We start from the raw sequence: 20000 nt of genomic DNA, 5'->3' as shown, positions 1-20000 counted from the left end.
CAGATAAGCAACTGATAAGCACCCACAACAGTCACCGCTTTTCTCCATTACTCACTGCCAGGTGCACAACGTGTCATATCACATGATAGTATGAATGCGAAAAGATTTCTAAACTCCATTCAAATTCAGATAAGCAGCTGATAAGCACCCACAACAGTCACTGTATCTCTGTGACTCACTGCCAGGTGCACAACATGTTATATCGCGATGGTACGTATTCACACGACACACATGACGTGACTATCACAGCTCGATAATCCTTCTCCATGTCCACACACACACACAACACAATATACCGCTTTAGCGAAACCTCATACAAGGTGATAAATAGAAGATTGTAACTACCTGCACACACATGCACTAATAATTCTGTAGGTTTCGCTGATGTGAGTTAATCCCCGAGACCTGATGTGAAAAGATATTTACAATTGATATCACCAGTATATTAGGTCAAACAGCAGCAGCATGACCCACATCAGTGTGCCAACAGGCTGCTCTACTCCACAACATCACAAGCAGACATGGGTAATTCCACCAGCAACAGCGGCAATGAAACTAATGAGTGACAGCTCCATTGAAATTTCTTTGCTGTGGCATATATATACGGCACCGAAGGCTCAGACTAGCCAGAGGACTGCTGAGACTGCTGTCAACGTTGAAGGAAGAGGAGCGAACAAACCCGACCCAGTACGATCCTTAACAGAAGGTACAGCAAGGAGCACCACTCCACAGGATGGTAAGAATAATTCTTTTTATTTAGGAGTTTATCGAGATGTGACTCGCTGTAAAAAAAAAATGTACATTGTCACTCCCAAATTTACATGTAAAACAATCAGTTTATTTTTACTAAATTCACTACTTGTTATTCCTATTTTTTGCAGGTTCCACCGTGAACGCTGTCACAGCATTACCAAATGGGGAAAATTCAAGGGAAACATTGCCAAGCGGAGGTCACTGTTATCTATTAGTGGACTTCGCTCCGTCAACACCCAAACTGTTACAGCTCAGAACGAATATCCTCAGAGAGACCGAATACCAAATCGCGTACAAATATGACTGAAAAACAGTTCCAACTGCTCAGGAATTTATGTGAGAATGTAAAGCAACCTAGCTGTTTTAGCGGTGTGAATACGCTACTCAAAGCAGCAAAGAATGAGGACAGAAACTTAACTAAAGCGGATGTCACAGGTTTTTTACGGTGCCAGCCATCATACACCCTACATAAAACCACACGCAAACATTTCCTTAGGAGGAAAATCATGTCTTCCAAACCTCGAGCTGTGGCCAGCACAGATCTGGTCGACATGTCAAAACTCACTCCACACAATGAAGGTTATAAATGTCTGCTATTCTTCATTGATCAATTTTCGAGGTATTTACGCGTCTGCCCTCTGAAAAAAAAAAAATAGAAAGACTGTCACAGTGCCTGATGCTCTGAAGGTGCTTCTAGAATCTAGCGATTTTTCAGGACTGTCCCGTCTGAACAGCAACGAGGGTAGGGAATATCATAACGAACATGTGAGAAATATCTAAAAAGTAGGAACGTGTTGTTTTATAGCGTCTACTCGTGGGAAATTAAAGCTTCTATAGCTGAAACAGTGATAAGAACCATTAAAAACCGAATATACAGATACTTTACACACAAGAACACATTGAAATATATCAACATTCTGCAGGACATAGTCGAAAGCTATAACAACTCACCGCACAAGAGTTTAGGGAATGGGCAGACGCCCAAGGAGGTGGATTAAAGCAGACATTAAAAGTCAGTTCTCGAGAATGTATAAAAATGCCTTTCCAACAACAGGCCGCATCAGTTCAACCTTGAATGTTGGAGACACCGTATGCCTTCAGTGCACCTCATGTGGTGCACCGTAGGCATTACTTAAGGTTTTCTTTGCAGCATGATGTAGGCCCCCTAGCTGCAACCCCTTTCGTTCATTTTACTGTACCTCCATACCTATTCTCTTTCTTCCATCTTGCTTTCTACCATCTGCTAACAATTGATTCATTGTCAGTTTCTGATTCAGCGCTGAATGACCTCATAGTTGGCCTTTGGCCTAAATTCTATGTTCTACTCTTAATCCTGTAGTGGGCTACAGTAGAAGTATCGGACCCTTACATAAAGAGTCTATCAAGAGGGTATCGATGATGCCACCTGATACCCTTATCACACAGAGGACTGATATTAGTTCGAGACCTTCCGCCCGGCCGCTCACGCACCCTACGAACCCGTTTGAACTTGGGGTATGTGTGTGTGGTATGCGGTGGATGTTTCCGCGCGCGTGCCCGGTATATGCTGTGCCCTCTGGATCATTGGAGGTTGGTCTACAAGAATGTTTAATTGAAGGTCTAAGAGAATTTCCATTTTCCTCAAGATTTTTTTTTTTTTTTTGCATGGTTGGAATTTTATTTTATTTTATATTAGTTTTTTGGTGATTTTTTGCAGAAATTTTAATTTTGACAGCAAATTGTCGTGTATATATATATTGAACTATTTTCAATATATATATATATATATATATATATATATATATATATATATTATATAATATATATATATATATATATATATATATATATTTATATATATGTGTGTGTGTGTGTGTGTGTGTGTGTGTGTGTGTGCGTGTGTGTGTATAGTCCAGTATTTTCTTATATAATATATATACACACTATATATATATATATAAGAAAATATGAAATAGCAATATTCTCTCTCTCTCTCTCTCTACTCTCTCTCTCTCTCTATCTCTCTCTCTCTCTCCTTGCGCTTTTGTCGGCATTGCTGCCTCCCGAAGCTTCTGTTTTAATTCCTTGTTGTGTCTGATGGCAAACTCACTTGTCGACGGAAGCTTTGACTCGTGTCTTCCGGGTTTCGAATTCTTCCTTCTTCCTTGGAGACAGACGGAGGTACGGCGCTCGTTCGTTCATCCGCCACCTTGTCTGTCTTGAAGGGCGCTTTCCTGTTGAGATTTCGAATTCTTCCTCCTTCCTTAGAGATAGATGGAGACGGGGTGATCATTCGTTTGTCCTCCTCCTTGTGTGTCTTGAAGGACGCTTTCCCGTTGAGATTCTTGAGGATTTGGGAACCCTTTCACCTCAGGGCCAAATCATTGCAGTAGGTTTTGTTTGACCAGCAGTGAATGCCTTCCCTCTGCTCATTGGCACTGCTCAAGAAACCAGTGAGATTTGTGGGTATATGGTCTCTTCCGATCCACAAAGTCCTGCATCGCTCCAGCCTTTTAGAATTTCTTGAAACAGGTTCCCGTTTTTGGTTCGTCTTCTGAGGATCCCTCAAATAAACGTTGGCAATCTCACCTTGCACAGAATTGGTTTATTGATGATCTTTTAATACCTACTTTCTCATTTTACTTCATCTTCTTTTGTCTCTTGGGAAATCAAAATCGATCAAAAAATGTGGATTTGTATAACGTTCATACATACAAACAAGCAAACAAACATGTTCTCTTACATATATGTGTGTGTATTCTTTCCTCATTGTCTTTACACCGTGGCGGAATGCTTTCACGTAGGCGAACATGTCTTTGATGAGTGCGAGGTGGTCATCTGTGATTAGCAATAGAGTGAACAGTCAGGGACATGACGCGTTACCACCCCTTCTAGTGAGATGCAGATTCCATCGTTTTTTCTGATGTTTTCCCATGACCAGTTCACACAGTTTGTTCACATAAATGTTAAGGTTGTTGTCTTTTTCCAATGTCTTGAAGGAGTCGCTGTCCAGTGGCATGTCGGGTGTGTGTTTAATGCTGATCTGATTCGTCCTTATCCGGTTTTTCACATCACTGGTGAGGTTTTTACCTGGTGTGTTGTGGTTTTTCCTGAGTAGCACATATGCTTCTAGCGCCGTAATGATGCAGTTGTACCCAGATTTGCACACTGTGTAGCGACATGATACGCCAACCCGAACCCTCGCTTAAGTTGAGCCTGTCTTCAAGGTTGCTCGCCACATATTCAATAGCTTTATCTAGTGATTCGTACACTGTGTCCACCAATGTTAGCACAGGTGGCGTATTAACATAAAATACCAGTGCCACCCACCATTCTCTGCCTGGTGATGATGATGCACAGGTATAACATGACAAAATTTATACCCCTCTCCCGGAGTGTTCGCAAGACGTCCTCGGCAAGCTGTGTTCTGTTAATTCTGAGCACCATTTTCACGTCAATGTGCGTTCCTACTGCGGTTGAATAAGTGATAGTACTCACAATTCGGTTGGCCTCCTCTTCTTCCCTGTTAAGCAGTGTCTGCTGTTATTTTGCACCTCCTACTTGACAGTGACTTCCTCTCGATAACGTTTCCCTTGCATTTTCCCCATTCAGTAGAGCTGTGACAGCGTTCACGGTGGAACCTGCAAAAAATAGGAATAACAAGTAGAGAATTTCCTAAAAATAAACTGATTGCTTTAAATGTAAATGTGGTGGTGACAATGTGCATTTTTTTTTACAGCAAGTCACATCTCGACAAACTTCTAGTGGAGCTGTGACAGCGTTTACTGTGGAACCTGCAAAAAACAGGAATAACAAGTAGAGAATTTACTAAAAGTAAACTTATTGTTTTATATGTAATGTGGCGAAGACAATGTGCATTTTTTTACAGTGAGTCACATCTCAACAAACTTCTAAAAAAAAGAATTACTCTCACCATCCTGCGGAGTGGCGCTCCTTGCTGTACCTCAGACTCAGCAGTCCTCTGGCTAGTCCGAGCCTTCAGTGCCATTTTATATATGCCACAGCATAGGAATTTCAATGGCGCTGTCACTCATAGTTTCATCGCCGCTGTTGCTGGTGGAATTACCCATGTCTGCTTGTGGAGATGTTGTGGAGTAGAGCAGCCTGTTGGCACACTGATGTTGGTCATGCTGTTACTGTTTGACCTTATATACTGGTGGTAGCAATTGTAAATGTCTTTTCACATCAGGTCTCGGAGATTAACTCACATCAGCAAAACCTGCGGAATTATGAGTGCATGTGTGTGCAGGTAGTTACAATCGTTTATCACCCTCATATGAGGTTTTGCTAAAGCGGTACATTGTGTCATATGTGTTTGTGTGTGTATGTTATGTGTATGACACTGGACATGGAGACGGATTATCGAGGTGTGATAATCATGTCATGTTGTGTGTCTCTTTTGAATACGCACCATCGCGATATGACATGTTGCGCACCTGGCAGTGAGTCATGAAGAAAGTCATGTTAAGGGAGTTCTAATTTATTTTACTTGTATTCATATCTTTTTATATACGCACTCACGTGGGATTGGTTAGGTCAAGGGACTTAGAATTTGTTCCTCATATTCATATTTTTCATATACTCATGTGGGTTATGTGAAATTTGGGTTTTTCGTCTGAAGGGTATATCTTGAGCCAAAATGGGGTTGGGTGTTTCATGTGGGTTAGGTTACGTTAAGGGACTTAGAATTTTTTTCCCCTCATATTCATATTTGTGTGAAATGGTTTTTTTTTTTTCATCTGTAGAGTATAACTTGAGAAAATAGGTTGGGTAGGGTTAGGTTAGGTTAAGGAACTTAGTTTCACTTGGTGGGTTAGGTTAGGTTAGGTTAAGGGACTTAGAATTTTTTCACTCATATTCATATTTATGTGAAATGGTGGTTTTTTTTATCCGTAAAGTAGTATATCTTGGGCCAAAATGGCGTTGGGTATTTTCAAGGGGTCGTGAAATGGTGGTTTTTTCATCCATAAAGTATATCTTAAGCCAAAATGGTGTTGGGTATTTTCAAGGGGTTGTGAAATGGTGGTTTTTCATCTGTAAAGTATATCTTAAGCCAAAATGGGGTTGGGTATTTTCAAGGGGTCGAGCGAAACCACGGTTTTCCTATCCAAAGAGTTATTCATGGGCCATTTTGGGGTTCTTTTCTGAACTAGAGCGAAAGATTTGGTGGTTTTCTCGTGGAGTCGTTAATGGTCAACGTACGTGAGGTTAAGATAAAGGCAAGCCTATGGGGTTTATCGCCTGTGAGCCGAATTTGGGGTCGGGTTTTGAGGTTGAGCCGAAATGGGGTCTTTTTCTCTACAGAATGAGAAATTGCCAATATATATATATATATATATATATATATATATATATAGATATTATATATATATATATATATATATAATTTCATGATTACGTGATTAAGATTCATAAAACAGCAACATGCTTCAAACGTACCAACCACAATGGAGGCAAGTTCATATTGAACAAACCAAGGCCTCTACTCATAAATCAATCAATTCCAACGTTAGCCATCAGGAACACGGTATCCCACAACAACAACTTTACGTTGTCTGAGTCAACTACTTCTCATGTCTTCGTCTCGAGAACACTACTGAGACATGCATGTCACTCTCTGGCCATTGCAACTAACGACCTAATTGCAAAACCACAACGAGAAGGCATAGATAACAAAACACGCGCATCGCACAAAATAACTAAACAATGCCTCAACCAGCGACATGCCAATGGTACCACTAACCATCACATTCTTGCAACAACAAATAGTATAAAAAATAGGACCTATCCCAGCTCTGATAATTGCTCCCTGTTATAGCTCTAAGAGCATCGAACACTAATAGACACTCTCTATATCCCCATAATTTCTGCCAAACTCTAATATCTTACTGACAAATTCTTAACCATAATCTGGGAAAATGGACCTCTGGGCTGTCATAGCGGCAAACGTATCCGCAGAAAGAAAAACTATAGCGACCACTTCTGCCATTTCATTCACTTATGGTAAAAAACTCACAACCATTACAAACATTTATGCCTAAGCACCTCCTCAGAGAAAAAATCTCCCCAAAAGATTCAAATGCACCCTATGACAAGAAAAAACTACTAAGGATAGAAAAGTGAAAGGATCTCCATTTACAAGAAGTAACGCTCGCTGGTTAACATGCACTGCACACAAAAACATCTATTAAGGAAAGCACATTTCCTCAGAAAAGCCCTATTACGTACAATCTGACACATCTCGACCCCTAAAAATGGACTGCCAAACTTACAAGAGCAGTGTCCAATACACCTGGAAACAAGACCATTGTGACTTCGATCTGCGCCGTATCCCCATCTCCACAGTACACCTCGACCTACATGTAATCCACCTAACTAATAAATACCTTTAATTCCAGACCTGCAAAAGGCAACTTATAACACGTGCAAACAAATTCCCCTCTAATAAACGCCTCCGCGCTCTGCTAAAACCCCACTAGGCTAATATCACAAACAATAAAATCATCGGCTACATAGCAACCTGTATATAATATAAAAAAAAAAAAACTATTACGAGCATCAGCTGCAACAGTGTGTCTACCTTCAATATACTTCAGCTTGCCATCAAAACCCTAACCGTCAAAAAAAAAAAATAAATAAATGAAATAAAATAAAATAAAACACCTAGCCCTCACCTGAGAAAAGCAGGCTTCTAAGAAATATACAGCAAGAAGTTATAATTTTAAAAAATATTCTACATATTTTCCACATTAATAACATCTCAAAATATGCGTAATTTACCCTCAACACATTGCATCAAGCAGGCCTCTAGACTCTCCTAACTGGCAACTGACATTATCATGAACGGCAAACAGAAATCCCGAAATTTCAAGACCCAGAAAATCATTAAAGCACCTTAACCCTCTATTGTACGGAAAAAGAAAAGCTGCATATACCTAAATGACCGCACCTGCTCATTCGAGAAATCACATATAGCTAAATTCACTCCCAAACCAGCTAACTAAAGTCATCTAAGAAATTCCCTAACAAGTCTTGCAAACCAGTATTACTAACGCTGTAAAAATCATAGGGCTACCAGACATATCAAAAAACCTTTGTATAAACTTATATGGCCCTTTGTGGAATTGAAAACGCAGCGAATATATGACTCACCAAATTAAGAGGCACCTGCAAAAATTCCTACAAGGTCAATTGAAGGAAGAAAAATCTATATTCCTTCCCCAAATTCAAATTACCAAAACACCATGGAACCGCTATCCGGAGCAAAAAAATAAAAATAAAAAAATAAATAAACTAAGCAGCTTCACCCCAAGGAACCCTTATGTTCTAACACATTAACCTCAAATGATCCCCTTTAAATGCCACTATATCTAAAAACAGCTAAAGTATCACCTAACCCCTCTATATAATCTACAGGATCAATAAAAAGTATTGACTTCTATATCTGTTGCAAAACACCAAAATATTGGAACATTATCACTACACCAGTCCTCAACAGAAGAAGCCATATATATATATATATATATATATATATATATATATATATATATATATATATATATATATATATATATATATATATATATATATATATATATATATATATATATATTATATATATATATATATTTGCTCTATTTCGCTTTATTTCGGCAATAGCAGCCAAGGGGAATTATAATTGATAAAAGATTTGGTGCCTGAGAGATTCGAAGGTCCAATAACAAGGATCGATGCCTTTCAGTGATGGTAACCATTCGGCAACCATGAGAGGTATATGTTGATGCTAACTTTGCTGTATATATGCCCTCCGAATGTAGGCTTTTGTACTTGGAGAGGGACATTAAATCACTGAAATGACAGCTATAAGAGTCACAAGAAAGGAAACTTCAAGATGGGAAAGCAGAGATGAATTTCAGCTAGCCTTGTATGGATGCTTCCACTGCAGTAGGAGTTGTGTGCACATTATCGTTTTAGTCTGGGGTTGGGGGGAGGTGGGTCTGAGTCCCCCAGTCGCAGGGCTAGCTGCTCTGTTCTCAGAAAGGTGCTGATTCTTGATCTCTACCCCCGCGACTGGGTTGGTGGCCAGTTAAGTCTAGTCTGGGCTGGTACAATCTGGAACAGGAGTTTTGCCAAGTGCAAAAGTTCGATAAACAAGTCATTAAGAGGAAGGCTTAGATAGAGGTAAAATAATAAAAGAAATTTGATAGAGGGGGAAAGTAAAGCTTGAGGCAGTTCCACTTTGGCTGGAAAACCACCTCTATACACCTTCGTCTGATGCGGTTTGCTTTATTTTATCAATAGATATTTCCTTTTAAAATGGCAGAAGGCCTGAATTCATAGCATCTGTTATATAATTACACATGCTCTATTGATAATTTTTATCCAGTAATTTAAGACTTTAATGATAATGATATGATGACAATGTAAGACAATATCCGCATCCGTATAAATATTTTTCCTGTGCATAGTACTATAGTCTACGGCAAACGAAATCTCATTTCTCAAAAATCCGACAAGAAAATGCAGGCAACAAAGTGTACCTCAGATTTATTATGCACGGTGCCATTACAAAATCCTGAAGTTTGTCTTCATTTTTAATGGGACAGGTTCTCCAGTTTTATTATGATAATGACACAACAGTCATATCTCATCATTTTAAGTATTAATGGAGGGGGTGTGTTTATGTGAGGACTGGGTTTATATGACGAAAGACCCTAGTATTGTGGGCAAGAGTCTGATAAGTATATCTTAGTTTAACCAGACCGCTGAGCTGATTAACAGTTCTCTTAGGGCTGGCCTGAAGGATTAGATATTTTTTACCTCCTAGGAACCAATTGGTTACCTAGCAACGGGACCTACAGCTTACTGTGGGATCCGGACCACACATTATATTGAGAAATCAAATTGTCATCACCAGAAATAAATTCCTCCGATTCCACATTGGCAGAGTGGGGAATTGAACTTCAAACTACCGAATCGTTAGGCGAGCACGTTGACCACTCGTCCAACGAGGAACTACAAAATGGGTCATACTGTGGCTTGAGAGCCAATAAGTTGAGTGAGTATTATGTAAATAATTTTGGCAGTGTACGCGAAATTGCCCGAGCTCAACTCGTGATGGTAGCGGTGTGATACTAGCCAGGTAGTAACTAGAGAGCATTGACAGCCCCTGTCACTTCCTGGGACAGAATGAGATTCTCAAGGTTGAAGCTAGGGCAGGCGCAGGTCTAGAGAGTAGTGAGTGAGGAGGGTTAGGGTGGAGGCCTGTCACTCAATTGGCACTGTAGAAGTGCAGACTTCTAGTATGACAGGAGACTGTGGGCTCAGGTTGACAGAACTAGGCTGAGTGTGTTACCGAGCCTAAGTTGTGGTCGGTGTAAAGTTAGGACTGGATACCAACGTTGCTGGACTTCAACTGAGGATCGGCTGTTGGGTGCTCTTTCACGTCTTAACCTGTATAATAAGGCACCTTGAGGGTGTAAACTTCACAGGGAGTATTTATACCCTGAAAGGAGGGGATCAGAGTTTGGGATCCCCCCCCCTCCCCAACTGGAGTAAGCAACGGTGATTCTGATTTCCCAGGGGAGTGATAGCGCTGCTGCCTTTGTTCTTTCATCTTGGAGGGATCCTGAAAACAAGAATTGGGCCAGTATCAAGTTTTAGAACGAGGAATGGGGGAGTTAGGTGCACGTGTTCGCAGAGAGAGAGAGAGAGAGAGAGAGAGAGAGAGAGAGAGATAGCGATTGTCAAAAGCTGACAGGACCGCACCTGAGGGCTCGCTAATGGGTCAAAGGTCAGCAAGGAACTGACTAGGGGCGGGGCTGGAAACGTTCAGCTGGGTCAGGGAAGTGTGAATTCTTACACTACAACAGCTACTGCCAGACAGGTATTGTTAACCCTTGAAAAGGTTAGGGTGCGTGACTGAAAAGCAATGGGTGTGGGTTATGCCTTGCTCTGAAGGGATCAGTTCCTTGGAGAAGGTCTTTGACAGGTAATTTATCATCCAGGATTAAAGGGGAACCTTCCTGATTTTGCAATAATGACTCAAAAGTCAAAATACTCCCAAAGAGAATTATGAGATCCAATTTTGGGAAGGGCCTCACCCAGATGGGAAATATTTCTGAGGAAAGCATTCCAAATTTCACCCGTATGTTGTAGGGGGGAACTGGACTTTTACTTTACTTTTCTTATTTATGAACGCAGTTGTAATTAGCAAGATAGAGACCGAGTATATGCCATTATCAGACAATCATACCTGGGATATATATATATATATATATATATATATATATATATATATATATATATATATTGTTACGATCTGCTTCTAATACTCTTAAGTTATTAGATAGGGAAACGTAAATATTTTGCTTACCCAAGGCAATTATTCAAACACCGTTAAAAATTAATATAATTATTATTATTTAATAATTAATTTAACATTACCGAAACCCAATAAACATTTACAGTAGAGAAATCACGGGATGTAATAAACCGAGTATTAACACTCTTTACACAAAGAAATACATATGTCAATAAACTCATTATAGCGAAAAAATACTAGAATAACTCGTACTCACTTAATACAGAGAAAACACTTCAGATGGCTAAGTCACGTACATAAAAGAACAATATAAGAGAATCAATACTTTACCCATATTAATAATATGACTTTGCACTCTTTCGTAATATTAGTTAGTATATTCCACTTATTGTCACTACAATTCCAGGAGACACACTGATACGTACGAAACTAAGTAGCCAAGTAAACTTTTGAAAGGATCAAAACAACAGAACTTTACACTTGATAGAAAACCAAGGAGGATAAATACAAAAACATCACACTTCCTGATCCAACCTACGCCGCCATCTATTGGTTGATCATCGCATCTCAAGCAAAAACAAATACAAATAAATAAAGTTGTAACATACCTCCCTCCTTAAAATCATCATTATAACCAATGAGGATAAACAAAAATTAAAATTCCATAATATACCAAGGACAAATATTTACCATTTTACATTACAGGATGCCTGGATAAAAAATCTGCCCGCAAATTATCCTTTCCCTTGATGTGACTCACATGTAGATCATAATCTTGTAAAGATAACCACCATCTCGTCAGTCTCTTATTCTTAGTCTTCATTCTCTGCAAGAATGTAAGCGGTTGATGATCAGTATACACTTCAATAGTGTATGGGGACGAATGAAGATAAGTATCAAAGCCAAAAGTAAACTAAGAGCTTCCTTTTCTATCGTAGAGTAGTTACGCTGATGGGGTTTAAACTTTTGCGAGCTGTACATCACTGGATGTAATAAGGAATCTTGGCTTCTCTGCAGAAGAACTGCTCCTGCTCCAATCTCACTGGCATCCACTTCAAGGATAAACGGACTTCCAAAATCAGGAGATTTGAGAATTGGGCTTGAGACTAACAAAGTCTTAGCTTTGTCGAAGGCCTCCTGGCACTCTGAAGTCCACTGGAACTTTTTCTTGCTGCTTGTCAGATCAGTCAATGGAAAAACAAGTTCCGAGAAATTCTTGCAGAATCTTCTGTAGTTCCCCACCATCCCCAGGAAGCGTTGAACTTCCTTCCGACAGGTAGGTTCCTTCACTGTTAAGATGGCGTTCACCTTGGCATTAACGGGTGCGACTTCTCCACTCCCAACAACATATCCAAGATACTGAATTCGGGCATAACCAAAGTCACTCTTCGCCAAATTCAGGGTAAGGTTTGCAGCTTTCAACCGAGCGAATACCTTCCTTAACGTCTCTAAGTGGCTATCCCAAGTATCTGTAAAAACAATAATGTCATCCAAGTATACTGCAACATTTGGTAAATCCTTCAAAACATCATTCATGAGCCTCTGAAATATAGCTGTAGCATTCTTTAATCCAAAAGGTAACACTTTGTATTGAAAAAGTCCACTTGGGGTTACAAACGCAGTTATGGGTTTTGAGGATTCTGACAATGGTAGTTGATAGTAACCTTTAAGATATATTCGAGATATAAATTTCGATGAGCTTACCATGTCAATAAGATCGTCAATTCTGGGTAACGGATAGCAATCAGAAACAGTAAGTTGGTTTACCTGACGATAATCTGTGCATAACTGATATGTACCGTCTGATTTTCCTACTAGTACACATGGAGAGGACCATGGACTATGGCTGGCTTCGGCCAAACCATGTTCTAGCAAGAAATCTACCTCTTTTTTCATGATGGTCTTCTTATATGGAGATACTCGGTACGGAGCGCTCTTAACTGGAACTGAGTCGACCTTAAGCTGTATCTCAACTTCCACAAGACTAGTTTGTGTTGGTATGTCTCCACAAATCGCTGGGAAAGATTCCAACAACCTTTCTATATCCTGCAATTGAAGAGGGGTTAAATGATGTAATTTAGATTTCAGGTGGTTAATAGTGTCAGAATTGGATAATCGAACATCTGTTTTTATAAGATTGTTATCAGATACTTGATCAGAAGACTTGTCAACAAGAACCAAGCTAGCAACGGCAATACTTTCTTCAGTTTTCTCCTTATCAGAATAAAGTTTTAATCTGTTTATATGTACTATTTTCCGATCTCTCCTTTTACCTGGAGTAGATATTTCATATACATTCTGATTCTTACTCATCACAGTAAATGGTCCTTCATATCTGCTTTCAAAGGTTTTCTTCATAGGAGTTGACATCAAAACTCTATCTCCTACTTTAAATTCTCTCTCCTCTGCTTTACTATCAAAGTTTTTCTTCATAGAATGCTGAGCTTTAAGCAAATGTTGATGGGCGAACTTACGTGAATACTCAAGTTTTTCTCTTAACTTAGTTGCATATTCTCCCAAACTGACACCTTCACTATAGTCTAACCAAGTGTCTTATAATACTTTAAGTGGTCCTCTAATTTGTCTTCCATAAAGTAATTCGGCGGGAGAGGATCCAAGACTTTCCTGATGAGCATTCCTCACAGCATATAAAACAAACGGCAATCCTTCCTCCCAGTCTTTGCCAGTTTCTTCACAAAACTTAGTCAATCCTGCTTTTAGCGTCTGGTGAAATCTTTCAAGACAACCTTGACTTTGAGGATGATATACTGTGGACATAGAATGTTTAATACCCATTACTTTCATTACTTCCTGAAATAATGTAGACGTAAAATTAGTTCCACGATCGGTCTGGACAATCTTAGGTATTCCATATTGGGTGAAAATCTTAACTAGATGAGGAATTAATGTTTTAGCAGAAATATTACGCAGAGGTACAGCATCTGGATACCTTATGCTACTGCACATAAACAGTCATCAAATACTGGTTTTGTTTCTTAGACTTAGGCAATGGACCAACACAATCCAAAATAACTTTCTCGAATGGAACACTACATACAATCTGTGGAGATAAAGGTACTGGCTTTATAGGCTGATTAGGTTTACCTACCTTTTGACAAGTATCACATACTTTACAAAATTTCTTTACATCTTCTCTTATTCCAGGCCAATAAAAATATTGCAGAATATTGAGTGTGGTCTTCTTCACTCCAAGATGGGCAGATGTATTCACATGGGCAATCCGGATTATTTCTTCTCTCAATCCTAAAGGTACAACTAATTGGTACTTCACGTCCCATGAAGTATTAGCAGGAGTAGAAAGAGCTCTGTACTTTCTCATCAGTATTCCTGTCTTTAAATAATAGCAAGTCGCTTCCGTAGCGATTTCACTCTCTGAAACAGCTTCATTAAACATTTGTTGTAAAGAATGATCATTAGCTTGAGCATCTCTAATATCAAAGTCCTTCATTTCAAACAGATTATGAAACTCTGAATCCAAAATATTACACTCTAGTAAAGAAGATTCACAAACCTCCACAATAGCGTTGTCTGGCTTACAGTCATTTTCATTGTTGACTTTATCTACCTTGTCTTCTATCAGAGGACAGTTTCTCTGCTCTAGCTCCTCTACTACATCACCTACTGCGACATCAGCATGAACAGCATCCGTACAAATCAAATTCTTTGCAGTATCCAAAGTCCTCAGGCTGTGTTCAACGACACATGACTGAAACATGGCTTTCTCTTCTAGGTCCTTCACTGGATTTTCAATCAGAGGAGTATCCACAACAACAGGATCTGGAATCACTCTGGCACCAGCGATATCATTTCCTAATAGAAAATCAATGTTAGGTATAGGTAATGAATCAACAACTCCTACAACAGTATTCCCTGTAAACAAATTACAATCCACATGCAACTTTGCTCTGGGTACTGTAGTCAGTCCACCAATGCTCTTCAGAATTACACTATCTTGAGTCATACAATTCTCTATCCCAGGAACTGCATCTCTGACCACCAAGCTGTGCGACGAACCCGTATCTCGTACTATCCTGACAGAGATTCCATTGGAACTTGCATCTGGAACACAAAGTTTTCCTTTAAAACAGAAAGGTTTAAATTCCTCTCTAACCAGAGGAGACTTTTCTTTACCATACCTACACATTCTCGGGAGAGAACAAGCTACACTCCCTGTCTTTTCTTTGTTTTTAAGCCGTTCAGGACAATTTCTGCGAATATGTCCAACCTCACCACAAAAATAACATTTCACAACAGTACTATTATTACTTCCAGCATAGTCCTTCCCTTGGCCTTTATTTTTACTCCGGCCAGGACTATTATGTGGTGAATTCTGCAATGATTTACAAGGTGATGTATGTGGTGATCTCCTGGAATTGTTTCCCCTTTTAAATGGCTTTAACAGACCAAAATTCTCAGCCAGAGTAGTAGCTCTCTGCAAAGTTGTGAACTTCTCTTTCAAACAAATATCTCTGTACATCAACAGGAGTTCCTCTTAAAAATTGTTCAAGTAACATCAACTCTCTATACTCTTCCATGCACGTGACTCCAGCTGCTTTAATCCACTTATCATGAAGTTTAACAATACTATGGGTATACTCTACATATGATTGTTTATCACATTTACGAAACCTTCTAAATCGCAAACGATAATACTCAGGAGTAAGTTCATATATCTTAGGTATACTATCTTTGATAAAATCATAATCCTTGCACTCACTAGCATCCAAAGCTAGAAAGGCAGACCTAGCTTTTCCTACCAAAGCAGGTTGAATAATCACAGGCCAGACCCTCTTTAGGCCAACTTAAACTTTGAGCTAACTTCTCGAAAAGTGAAAAAAATTCATCAGGTTCTGACTCATCAAATTTAGGCACAATCTTAGTAAACTTACTTACATCAGGCATACCTTCGTCAATAAGAGAAATTTTACTTTTACTTCCACTCTTGAGGGCGTCTAACTTTAACTGATATTCTTTTTCTTCTCTATTTAACCTGTCTTGACGCTCAAGTTCTTCCCTTTTTAACCTGTCCTGACGCTCAAGTTCCTCCCTTTTTGATCTGTCCTGACGTTCAAGTTCCTCTCTTTCTCTTGCATACTGAATTTCTATTCTTTTTACCTCCAAGACTGAACTACCTTCGTCACATAAATCAAAGGCCTCTTCCGAGAGAAATCCATCATCGACTAACTTCGATATTACGTTACTCTTAACCTGAGACTTACGCCACGCTTTCTTTATGTCTTTATCAAACTTATAGTGACTAGCGATCTCTAACCAATCATCCTTTCGCATCCGGTGCGAACTCAAATATCCACTCGTAGGATTTTCAACAAACTCACTAATGTTAAAGGACTCCATAATTATCAACTTAATATACTAATTATCACTTAGATAAACTGCACAAAAGGAAATAAATTTGACAATACGTCAATACGCATATAACAAATCTTGCACAACGATCATTATACAAACAATTACCGAGGGCTAACAAATTTCAATCCCGGACAGGCCCCCACTTGTTACAATCTGCTTCTAATACTCTTAAGTTATTAGATAGGGAAACGTAAATATTTTGCTTACCCAAGGCAATTATTCAAACACCGTTAAAAATTAATATGATTATTATTATTTAATAATTAATTTAACATTACCGAAACCCAATAAACATTTACAGTAGAGAAATCACGGGATGTAATAAACCGAGTATTAACACTCTTTACACAAAGAAATACATATGTCAATAAACTCATTATAGCGAAAAAATACTAGAATAACTCGTACTCACTTAATACAGAGAAAACACTTCAGATGGCTAAGTCACGTACATAAAAGAACAATATAAGAGAATCAATACTTTACCCATATTAATAATATGACTTTGCACTCTTTCGTAATATTAGTTAGTATATTCCACTTATTGTCACTACAATTCCAGGAGACACACTGATACGTACGAAACTAAGTAGCCAAGTAAACTTTTGAAAGGATCAAAACAACAGAACTTTACACTTGATAGAAAACCAAGGAGGATAAATACAAAAACATCACACTTCCTGATCCAACCTACGCCGCCATCTATTGGTTGATCATCGCATCTCAAGCAAAAACAAATACAAATAAATAAAGTTGTAACAATATATATATATATATATATATATATATATATATATAAATATATATATATATATATATATATAGGTACGGGGATACGGAAGGACATGGCACATTACATGATTCTTTATTGCTAGCGACGTTTCGAGACAAAGTCCCATCTTCAGGCTAAAGGCAAGAAATAAATATTACATCATTACCAAACAATTAGGAATGTTAACGTAAAATTATTATAAATTAAAGTATTTCTAAGTAAAATTACGAATTTAAAAAATCTCAAAGAATGAGTATTACATCAATACATAACATATTCAAGAAAAGGAAATGTAAAATCATAAAAACAAAATTAAAATATTTCTAAGTAAAATTACGAATAAAAACATTAAACAGAACATATGTATATATAAATATAAAAATATTAAAAATGAGGAAAATACTTAGAAATTTTACTTAGAAATACTTTAATTTATAATAATTTTACGTTAACATTCCTAATTGTTTGGTAATGATGTAATATTTATTTCTTGCCTTTAGCCTGAAGATGGGACTTTGTCTCGAAACGTCGCTAGCAATAAAGAATCATGTAATGTGCCATGTCCTTCCGTATCCCCGTACCTATTTCATCGAGGATTAGCCCACCAGCGATGAAGAGTATCTTATTGTGAACATGAGGATCTACGTTGTGTAAACCTCGCCTGTTTCAATGGCCATCATATTTTTATGTGGATTTTTCTTTGAGGAAGATACGTAGTGGAGTCTGTGTTGCCGTGTTCTTGGAACTGAGTCGCCTATCCCTTAAGATCCACGATGTTTTCCTGGATGTTTGCCCTGCTCTTTCTGGTGCGACTTAGATCGAGAGGATTAGTACATTTTCGGGACCTAATAGTGAAAAGATACAACAGATATTTGCTGCAGAAATGTCGCAAATTTGAAAACACATTGAAAAAGTTGTCCAAGGCCAAGCTTGACCTAGAGTTTCTACAGTACTGTAGCCTTAACCATGTTGTGCCGAATTTTGTGAAGTTCAAATTGTATAGACAATCTTTGTATAATACCAGGTTTTATTCTGATTCCACAACTACTTTGTTAAACTTGGAGATTTGTGAAAAAGAAAAGCTAATTAAGAAACATGAAAATGCCATTCAACCTTTGCACAATGAAATTGTTAGAAACTTTACACTTATTGATTTGATTATATTCAATTGCTTACTGACTAAACACCTTAACCACTACATTGATGAAATAAAAAACACGCAATAATACAAGCTTCAGAAACTAGGCATCATTACACCTAAATTCAATGAAGGAGGGAATAAGGTAGTATTTAACCTATCTGATTACAATTTAACCAAGAGAGAGGAATTCCTTTTATCTTTAGGCCTGGATTTTTGCTTGCCGGTTTACACACCTTCATATTATGAATATTTTCTACCATTTGAAATTTTGTTTTCAAAATTAAAAACTTAGCTCTGAATACTGACCTTTCGAAGTTTCAAAACGACCTGTCCACATTTGCCCATATCAATTTTAACAAACTAAAACCAAGATGGGCACCATTTTTTAATAAACGTGACCTTGGTATCCTTAAGAAACTAAAGGAAAACGGCAATATCATTTTTTCTAAACCCGATAAAGGCAAGGGAACCGTCATAATGAATAAAACAGAGTATATTCACAAAATGGAAACAATTCTGAAAGACGCTACCAAGTTTAGAAACATGGGTGACATTGACTACAAACTAATTTTTAAAAACGAGGATAGAATAAACCGGTTCTTGAAAACGTTGAAAGATAATAAAACGATAGATCAAACAACTTACGAAAATCTTTATGTAACAGGTTCTTCATTGGGTGTTATGTATGGCCTACCAAAAATACACAAGGAGGGTATCCCTATGAGACCCATCCTTTCATCCTATACTACACCAGGTTACAAAATAGCTAAATTCTTGACACCTCTGTTAGAGAATCATTTTAAAAATGAATATAATCTAACCAACTCTCTTGATTTTAAGAACAGTATTTTATGCCAGGACTCTGACCTAACCATGGCAAGCTTCGACGTTGAAGCACTTTTTACTAATATACCTGTGGAGGAAACCATCAGCTTTATTTTAGATACTATTTTTACAGAAGACGATACTACATATAGTGGCTTTAAACATAAAATAAACGTGATGATTTTAGGAAATTGTTAGAATTAGCAGTGCGGGACACTGCTTTCATTTTTAATGGACAAGTTTATTTGCAAATAGAGGGTGTAGGTATGGGGAATCCCCTAAGTTGTACATTCGCCAATATTTTTATGCTCAAATTTGAAAGGGAACTGCTGGACAATTGCCCTCCGTCTTTTAAACCACTTTTTTTACCGAAGGTATGTAGATGACACTTTTGTTTTGTTTAAAGATAGGCATCATAGCGACTCATTTTTACAATATGCTAACTCCAAACATCAAAATATTAAATTTACCTGTGAATTAGAAGAAAATGGACAATTAGCATTTTTAGATACAATGGTAGTTCGTAAAGATAACTGTTTTAACATAGGAATCTACAGGAAACCTACCTTTACCGGTCTTGGCTTGAATTTTTACAGTTTTTGTTTTTATAATTTTAAATTAAATTCTTTATCAACACTCCTCCACAGGGCTATAAACCTAACATCAAGTTGGAAATTATTCCATGACGAAATAATATTTTTTGAGGGATTTTTCAAAAGCAATTGTTACCCATCGGGATTATTTTTTAAATACATCAAAAATACCATCAATAACTTTTTTCATCCACCTAGTCC

The 20000-nt window shown here is 38.0% G+C and overlaps 1 protein-coding gene across 1 annotated transcript; it reads right to left on the bottom strand.

Annotated features, from left to right (window-relative positions):
• Nucleotides 1–13506: 13506 nt before the first annotated feature.
• LOC135206254 (uncharacterized) lies at nucleotides 13507–15537 on the bottom strand. Its single transcript, XM_064237642.1, has 2 exons — nucleotides 14187–15537; nucleotides 13507–13845 (listed from the first exon to the last, which is right to left on the bottom strand). Exons 1-2 carry the CDS (start codon nucleotides 15240–15242, stop codon nucleotides 13795–13797), a joined length of 1107 nt encoding a protein of 368 aa, XP_064093712.1. The 5' UTR covers nucleotides 15243–15537; the 3' UTR covers nucleotides 13507–13794.
• Between the last annotated feature and the right edge of the window lie 4463 nt (nucleotides 15538–20000).

Source organism: Macrobrachium nipponense, chromosome 29, assembly GCF_015104395.2.
Source record: "Macrobrachium nipponense isolate FS-2020 chromosome 29, ASM1510439v2, whole genome shotgun sequence".
NCBI classification, from domain to species: domain Eukaryota; kingdom Metazoa; phylum Arthropoda; class Malacostraca; order Decapoda; family Palaemonidae; genus Macrobrachium; species Macrobrachium nipponense.
This window is presented reverse-complemented; position numbering and strand designations above follow the sequence as displayed.